The sequence below is a fragment of the Juglans regia genome, chromosome 5, assembly GCF_001411555.2.
Source record: "Juglans regia cultivar Chandler chromosome 5, Walnut 2.0, whole genome shotgun sequence".
NCBI lineage: Eukaryota > Viridiplantae > Streptophyta > Magnoliopsida > Fagales > Juglandaceae > Juglans > Juglans regia.
In genome coordinates, this window is record NC_049905.1 from 4,383,449 (window position 1) to 4,392,100 (window position 8,652).

Here is an 8,652-nt window from a genome sequence, read left to right on the forward strand (position 1 = left end):
GAGTTTTTCTTTTAGTTATCAAATGCTGTACTTTATGTGTCTGGTGCTGTCTTAAATTCCCCCTACCATGATCTTCCTTTTCTCCTAGAAACAGACATTTATTTAATAATTAATAAAAAAGACTACTGAAATGTGTCTAAAATATTACCCAATTTGCAAAGAATCAAGGTTTCAATCCTCGAGCATCATGTGAAGTTGCTAGTCATTGATAGCATGGTTGCTCTTTTCACAGGGTAGGTTCAATTGCTTTAGCAGTTGAATCAAGCTTTTAGACCTCAGGCATTACCTTTATAATCAGCATTCCTCCCTCAAGACATATTGGGTTCCTTGTCAAAACATTTCTATTTCAATATGATTTACCAGAAGAACCTCATGTTAGGGTGCAACTGAATGGTCAGAGGGCGGACTTGGGATGAACTGCATGCATACTCAAGACATATTGGGTTCATTGTCAAAGCTCTCTGCCATATCTCCCATCTAAAACAGAAATGAAGAGTCATGCATGTGCTCTACTAACCTTCCTTTTCTAGACATTTCTCTAATGTCGATTAGCTCATAGTAACCTTTACTCGATCAATTCAACGAAGCCTTTGTCCCTTCCACTTAGGGCTGGCTAAAATGTTCCTTTTGCCACCAGTGCTATGTGTACTTCAGATATACCTTCAAAATGTACAATGCCCATATATCAAGCATCATTGAGTTTGCTGTTGCTAATATAGTAATATACATCATTCAGGGAATACTGAGAAGGGGCCTCCTACACAACATCCATTGGGTTGGCATGTTTCTTTTATCAAGTAATGAGGAAATTATCTTAAATCATTTTACTTTGGTGACAAATCAAGGGAGATCTCACAGCCGTGGCGAGGCCTCTGCCTGTATTCTTTTCAAGGTTGGATGGCAAAAGCAAACTACAAAATTTGCCTACCGATTAAAAAAAAAAATTAATGGATTGTGCAGAATGAAACCAAAGTCAAGTGACTATTAGAATTATTTAAATTAATAGACCTACATAGATTATGAATCATATATTATATAATTATTAAATGAGTAGTGTTATATACAGTCGTAGAGTGCTCAAGCGTCATGCAGTCTCTTTTGGTCTACTGTTAAAAAATTAATTTTTTTTTATGTGAATTCCATATTTTTCACTTTTTTCAAAATGATTGTATAATGCTTGCATACTCACGACTACAACCATTATTTCTCTTATTAAATATAAAATTTGGATAATGTCTGTAAGGTCTAATAAGTGTGATAAATAAAGTGACATAACTGAGCCATTGCCACGTATTCAAGCTACATTAACCAAGCCATTCTTGTCAAGTGTGTTGTTTTCAATGTGTTGTGTTGTGTGCAGGAGACTGGGGTAGGTTGGGTGCCATAATTTGAAAGAAAATGAACTCTTGGCAATAATAAGACGTCCAAGATCATGTGGATTTCCAGTTTGTTATATTGATCGACTGCCTTCCATTTCTTCTCTCGACCTCTGGAGGTAAGAACAAACAAGCCACTGTACCAGTTCAATCATCAACTATTGTATTAAAATATAGCGATGAACTTTGCTACTTGCAATGTTTGTGCATCGATACATCACTTGTGATATCGATTATAAAATGATTAAAACCCTAATACCTTTTCATCGTTGCAAAACCCACTTCACTTCTTTTTTTTTTTTTTTTTATTTATTGAAGGAGGACAGCACCTCCACAATTTTATTAAAAAAAAACCTTATCAAGGCGGAAAAATTACCATAATTACATCAATAAAATATGCCCCAAAAGAGAAATTCCCAACAAACCTCCCAACGTCTAATAAAAGGTAAACCCATTTTATCCGTACATATAAGACGTTTTGGTGTGTTTAGATGTTAAAGTAAGTTGAGTTAAATTGAATTGAGATGATAAAATATTGTTAGAATATTATTTTTTAATATTATTATTATTTTGAGATTTGAAAAAATTAAATTGTTTATTATATTTTGTATTTGAATTTGAAAAAATTGTAATGATGAATTAAAATGAGTCTGAAATCCAAACTCACCTGTGTTCCCCGGACCAAACTCCTCCCCATCAAAAAAAAAAAAAACAATATTTAAAATGACCCACTTCACTTCACTAGTGTGCTGATTGTTATCAAAACAATATTTTGCAGATATTTTATATATATGTATATAATTAAAATGACCTATAACAGAAAGCTGTCGTGATTTTTTTTTACATGCAATATATTAATGTCCAAATTCAAGGATCTTTTTTCTTGGTATCAGGAGCAGTTCCATGTAAGAAAGTCAATATTTTTTACTACCAAGTAGGTTTGCAAAGGCAGCATCCCTCTGTTCTGCGTGTCAATTAAGTTATCATCGAGGGAGGGGGGAGATGAACCCAAAGACAAAAGAATCGAATCCAAAAAGAGTTGAGAAAACACCTGTCTCCTTAGAGAAGGGCCTGCTTTAGAGAGATTCCCGACATAAATAAAAAATAAAAAATAAAATAAAATTTGTGAAGTTTCAATGCTTTGATAATATGTAAACACTGCAGAAATTTGGATGAGGAACCGAAGTTCTTTCTATTTTCGTGATTTCACCGCTTGTTAACTTGTTGGAACATGTGCGGAGAAAATTCAAAGCTAGGAAAAACACAACATCTATAGAAGAAGAAAAAACTAAAAGCCTCTAAGTTGTCTAGCAGGAAAGACCCAAGTGAAGAGAGAACTAGGAAGTACAGATAAAAAGAAATAAGAACTAAAATCTAATTGTACTAATCTGAGACATCATCCCCATGAAAGCCATTGCCATTATCTTGATCAACCACAGATTTATTTTTAACTTTTGACAATCTACCGGAAGATTTAGGTTTCCTGACCTTCTCTGCCTGCAACTCCAACCCTTTCTCTGAAGGCTTCCGCTTTCTTTTCATGCGTGATCCTCCTGCATCCTCTGCTGCAGAATTATCTACAACTGCATGAGTCAGTGCCTCATTTTAAGGAAACTAATACTGAACTAATTACAAGCTTAAGTGGCTAAGAAAGATATTCCAATTTATTTACAATATAGGAGATTAGCTTGTTTGGACACTTGGGGTATCTAAAAATCTGTGAATAGTAGTAAAATGATTTGAATTAAGATGTTTTATTGAATTTTTGAAAAGGAGGGAGAAAAAGTTAAATAAAAATATTATAAAGTTAAATATTCAAACCAAACAATTTATCATCTCTCTCATCTCATGTTTTCTCATTATCCAAACGTGCCTTAAGTCTTTGGTTTTCCAAACCTTTTTTTGATGTTTTCTCCCCCAAATACCGTGTTAGAGAAATTCAGAGAATCCTTGTCATTAACGCAATAAAAGCTTAAAAGGTTTCACTCCATCAAATGTTTACTGAGGCATGAATTTTCTTATTTTTATTTTTCAAAATACGTAATTGCTCTCTTACAACAGAAATCTATCGAAGGACCTGAAAATCATGAAAAATTCTGCTTATAACATTAATATGTGTGATACCCATGTAACACCATTGGCGTGGCAAAAAGTCAAGGCAGCATAACACTTGTGTAGCATATTAATGCCTGTCACGTCAATGGTGTTACGGGGGAGTGTTTCACTGGGGTGTTACGAGTAACAGAACTGGAAAATCATATGGGATTGCTAATTAAAGAATAAACACTACCAAGCATCACTTCCAGAACAGTTAAGGAGCAATGCCTCTTTTCTGGTAAGTATCACTTAAAGCACCAAACAGAAGGGGGTGCAATCCAAGTACACGGGATGTCTATAAAAGGATGGCTTCAAGGGAAGAAAGAAATGGCTAGGAGTACAGAAAAATAAAAAAACACAATTTCAGACACAGGTAGCTTAGAAACTTAGGCTTTCAAAATCAACATTAGAGTTTTTTAATCCAGATTTTTGGTAAAAATAATCTGATGGAAGGACACTACCAAACTTGACTAGTGTAGCTAGCCTTGTTCCTAGTAAGGATGAATGTAGCAATGACTTGCAGAAAAATACATAGAAGGCATAGAGCATTACCTTCAGGCGGACTTGATGCATGGTTTGTTGTGTGCCCATTTGGTTCGGCCTCTTCTGAAAGAGGGGATCCAGACTGGTTACTATCCACTAACTTCGATGAACTTTCAACACACTTGTCTTGCCGCTCAGGCACGTCAGGAGAAGGAATAGCTGGCAAGAAGCACAGTTCTTCTTGGGACATGTCTGAATCACTGAAAGCTGAATTCTTCTCCAGCGTCAGTATATCAACTTCATCATCTTCATTAACATCTGATTCTTTAACCTGTAAGGCACAAAATTTTAAGAAACGATGAAGTGAAGAAATGATCTGCTCAACCAGTTAAATGCCTTCTCACCTTTTCGGTTTCAGGAACCAGATCAAATTCATCTTCTCGTTCTACATACTCCTCATTTTCCTCTAGCTCTTTGAAATCAGGAGCAAATGCACTCCAGTTCTCCGTATAATCTTTAGCCCAAATATAAACGAAACCAGTCAGGGAAACAGACACAACAATGGGGTGAACAGGATGCCATGCTAAGTCAATCAAGGCTTCCTTTGGACCTTCAAGGATTTTCACAAGATGCCCAGCCCTATCCCATATGTAAATCTTGTGCTCTCCTTTGCTTGCAGAACCACCAATTACCCACTCACCATCACCACTAAAGCAAGGTGCTTTCCAATGCATCTTTGTGATAGAATCTTGAAACTCCCGAAAAAGTGTTAGACACTTCGATCCAACAGCCTTCAACTTCTCAACACCATCTAGCTCATTAAGTGTCTTGTCCAAGTCATCAAGGGCTACGAGCCCATCTTTGAAGGGGAGGAGATTCTCATAGATTCTAATGGTACGATCATTCGAATTTGTAAGCAGATACTGCCCATTCCTGCTGAATACTATGTTCTTGACCACAGCACTGCCACTAACTGGAACCATGGCTTGCACTTGGACAGTCCTATGGTCTATTATAAGAATTTCCCCTTTGGAGTTCCCCACATAAATAAGATCCCCATACTTGTTAAAGCAAGCAGCAGTTGGAGTGAAAGGGGGAGTTCCATCTGAGAATTTATTGCGTGACTGAGGGACAGTTCCATTGCCTGTGTCAGGGATTGAGACCGGAAGCATAGTAGTGCTTCCTGTGTTTAAATCAACTATCATGGGAGCAGATGAGAGAGGACATGCCAGGCAGAGAGATGGAGTAGAGGAGCCTGGATTTAGACGAGCTTGTAAAGGGGTTTGCTGCAGAGTTGTGCGTGTAAGCCTCTCGCCACTGACAACATCCCAAAGTGTTAATGACTTGTCAGCAGCAGATACAAGGATACGATGGCCATACTTTGACCAACAGACACTTGTTATGGCAGCAATACAGTCTTTATCTCGGAGCTCCTTGGCAATGCCCCTGGTTTCAAAATCCCAGATAATGCAGTTCCCATCAGAGCATCCAGCTGGTCAATCAAACAAGCATAACACGAGCTGTAAAGATCTTTGAATATACCCCAAGAATGTCACAAGAAAGCATCAGAATTACATGTTTTTACCCAGCACCACCAAGGCAAAAAAAGATAGTAGAGGCAACACTTTAGCTATGTGCGAATAAATGCATTTGGATGAAAAATTAAAGCAAAGATAATTAGTAAAAAGGAGAGATAAATTTAAGAGTTCTCATATCACTAATGTTACAAGCAAAATCATTAACTTAAAGACCTCACAACATAAATCTCAGCACTAGCATTTACTGAAAATGAGTTGATGGATGAATCTACTGTCTAGTATGCACTAAAGTACTCAAAATATTCTCTTCCGCAACGAAAATACTCAAACAAAGTATATGATGAAGTTTCTCAACTGCGAAACTTAACAAGGGAACCAAGTTTTGTCAACTCTACAACTAACATATCCAAATGAAACATAGAGATGAAAATCCCAGATTCAGATGAACCAAATAAATTAGAAAAACCATTAAATATCAGAAAGCTACAATTATGATGGTAACTGTTGCTTTAGCACTTGTGTCGATAAATCCTTCCCATAATCTAAATTAGGCAACGAACAACAAAGGAAACAAAACAACTTTGAAGCTGATATCCTAAAAAAAAGTTGGTCATGGCTAACTAACCTAAATATGCCATCTGAAAAAAATTATAGTAAAATATCAGCCAAACTCGATGTGAGCTATAGTTAATCTTGGTAACCATTGGAGTAAAAGCAATCTTAAAATATTATGAAGGTTAATATAACGCATGTGGTAAAGGAGCACAAGTTTTTTATGAAAATAGATATTACTCGAGCAATTTGCTTAAAGCTTTTCAACTAGAAGACTAATTAACAATCATGCTCCAAAATATTCTTCTTTTTTTTTTTTTTTCCTTAATCTACTGTTAAACACCCTAACTAATCTTTCTAGGACCAGCATGATGCTACAAGTATAGGCAAAAAGTTAACCACTGGCAAAATTGCAGATTTTCAGAGATGGCCACTGTGGCTACCAAAACATAAAATGTGTAAACCTTCTGCTAGGTTCCAAAAACAAAGTTTGCAAGGGAAAACGCAAGAACAAGAAATTTTTACTTACTCTCCAGTTAGTACATAAGTAGTTCTTCAACAATTTTAAGACTCCCCCGCCATTTGTGACCAGGCCAAGACACCCAACAAATCAATATAAACTATAGATATTGCAAAATCCAAAAAATTGCATACACAATGTTCAAATTATACCGTTGGGGAAAACAGATATTTCACACTGGAATTTTCTCTTCGACTCAACACCCGAGAGAGAGAGAGAGACAGAGAGAGCGCATACCAGCGAGAAGGGTACCACGGCGGTTGAATGCAATGCACTTCATGACCCCATGCTCCAAATACTCCTCAATCACCTCTGGGAAGTCTCCTTGCAGTGGATCTTCACAATAACATACAAAAATTTAATAACCCAAAAAAGCTTTCAAGTTAAAATTAACAAAAGTCTGAAGAGGGAAAGAATGAGCGGAAGCTCACCGATTATGGGCGCGTTCATTGGTCTTGATTTTTGTTTCAGAGAAAGGAAGGGATTGGACAGAGAGAGACAGAGACAACGTACGAGTGGAGTTGTTCCGAGGAGGAAGGAAGAAGCAAAACTTCAACTCCGGACTCCGAATTTGGCTCCAATGGAGTTTTATACACCCAGAAAATCCCGAGTAGATCTGGACCGTTGATTTGAAAGTGTACGTTCCGCATCTGGCCACGTCGAGGACCACTTATTTAAATCCTTGAAACGGCTGCGTTTCGTGTGCGAACCTACTTTTGTTTGGCTAACCTCTTTTACCAAACGCAAAAGCATTCCCCCTCTTTGCAATTTGTTTTCCCCTGTGGGCGGCATTTATCCAAGTTCTCGTTTACATCCCCTTATTCAATTCATCTCATCTAATTATTATAATTTTTTCAAATTTTTATATAAAATAAAATAAATAATTCAATTTTTTAAAATTTTAAAATAAAAATAATATTAAAAAAATATTTTATAATAATATTTTATTTTATTTTTATTTTAATTTTAATTCATCTTATTTAATTTTAATTCATCTACAAAAACAAAGGAGAGGGCTGATTGACCAATCTTTTAGATTTTTTTTTTAAGTCGCCCTAGTTTTTATGGGATTTTGGAGCTGATAAAGGCACACTATCTTATTCGTTTTGTACTGGTTCATGAATTTGATTAATGATTATGCTTGTGTATCTTGTTAATTCATGTGGCTATTTCTATTTTGGCATAATGACGAGGGCCTATGTAACACCCATTCTCAAGAGTTAAGAGTGTCAAGAGTTTTTATAAAATAAATCCAACAAAAAATATTATATTTTATTTCATAAAAATAATCATTTAAAAATAATAAATCTCCATATATATTAAATGAAATAAACTAAATAAAATCCATTGTCATAAAAATATTAGAATATTCTAACAAGTCTAGGACTCAATCAACTGTTATTTCTAATCCTGGTTTGTCTGCTCATGTTCATCATCTTCGCATAGATGGTTACAAAATAAAATAGACTAAAATGAATCGAAGATTTAGTATGAAATTCATCACAACGTAAACGTAATAAATATAAGAATTTTCATGTTGAGAGCTTAAATCATGATTGTTCATGTTGATGTTTATGCTATGTATTACTGATTTATCTGAATTAACAAATTAATCTTATTTATCTAAATGATCTGACTTAACTGACTGGCCAACACACTTATTAACTATGTGTGCAAGGTTGTGCACAAGCCTCACATCCCGTTACAGCAAAATGAATCGCTGATAGTATTATGGTATACTATGGTTGACCACACTTGAGTCAGTGGCTTGCACATCCATCCTAAAACTGCATTGGTACCATGCATCTGAAGGGTCATCTGATTAAATTGATCCGATATTATATTGCACTTAAACTTAAGATAACTTACGTGTTTTATACAATTTGAAATGGATGATATACATACTGAAATAAATAACTATAAATTTTTGAATTTGAACATGATGTTGAATGACATGATCATGATCATGTACTGTGCTTGGTGACATGCTTGCATATGACATAAGTGGTACATAAAAAAATGGCTATCAAAGAATTGGCTCTGATAATAATTTATATAAACTGAACTGTGATGATCCTAATTTGTG

General features: G+C 35.5%; 1 protein-coding gene across 4 annotated transcripts; it reads right to left on the reverse strand.

Moving 5' to 3' along the window:
- Positions 1 to 2,549: 2,549 nt before the first annotated feature.
- LOC109017847 (protein RBL) lies at positions 2,550 to 7,126 on the reverse strand. 4 transcript variants are annotated; one of them, XM_019000035.2, is made up of 5 exons: positions 6,998 to 7,126; positions 6,804 to 6,902; positions 4,361 to 5,448; positions 4,026 to 4,287; positions 2,550 to 2,959 (listed from the first exon to the last, which is right to left on the reverse strand). In XM_019000035.2, the coding sequence occupies exons 1-5, from the start codon at positions 7,014 to 7,016 to the stop codon at positions 2,760 to 2,762; spliced, it is 1,668 nt and encodes a 555-aa protein (XP_018855580.1). In that variant the 5' UTR covers positions 7,017 to 7,126; the 3' UTR covers positions 2,550 to 2,759. The 4 variants fall into 4 exon arrangements, with proteins under 4 accessions (XP_018855580.1, XP_018855583.1, XP_018855582.1 ...); XM_019000038.2 differs by having other exon boundaries at positions 2,550 to 2,938; positions 6,998 to 7,112; XM_019000037.2 differs by having other exon boundaries at positions 2,550 to 2,941; positions 6,998 to 7,112.
- Between the last annotated feature and the right edge of the window lie 1,526 nt (positions 7,127 to 8,652).

What these genes read in the sequence shown, in the direction of transcription:
- LOC109017847 (XM_019000035.2), bottom strand. An exon ending in CCGTGGTACCCTTCTCGCTG is followed by an intron (nt 5,449 to 6,803) that starts GTATGCGCTCTC and finishes TTGATTGACCAG; the next exon opens with CTGGATGCTCTGATGGGAAC. An exon ending in TGGTTCCTGAAACCGAAAAG is followed by an intron (nt 4,288 to 4,360) that starts GTGAGAAGGCAT and finishes TGTGCCTTACAG; the next exon opens with GTTAAAGAATCAGATGTTAA.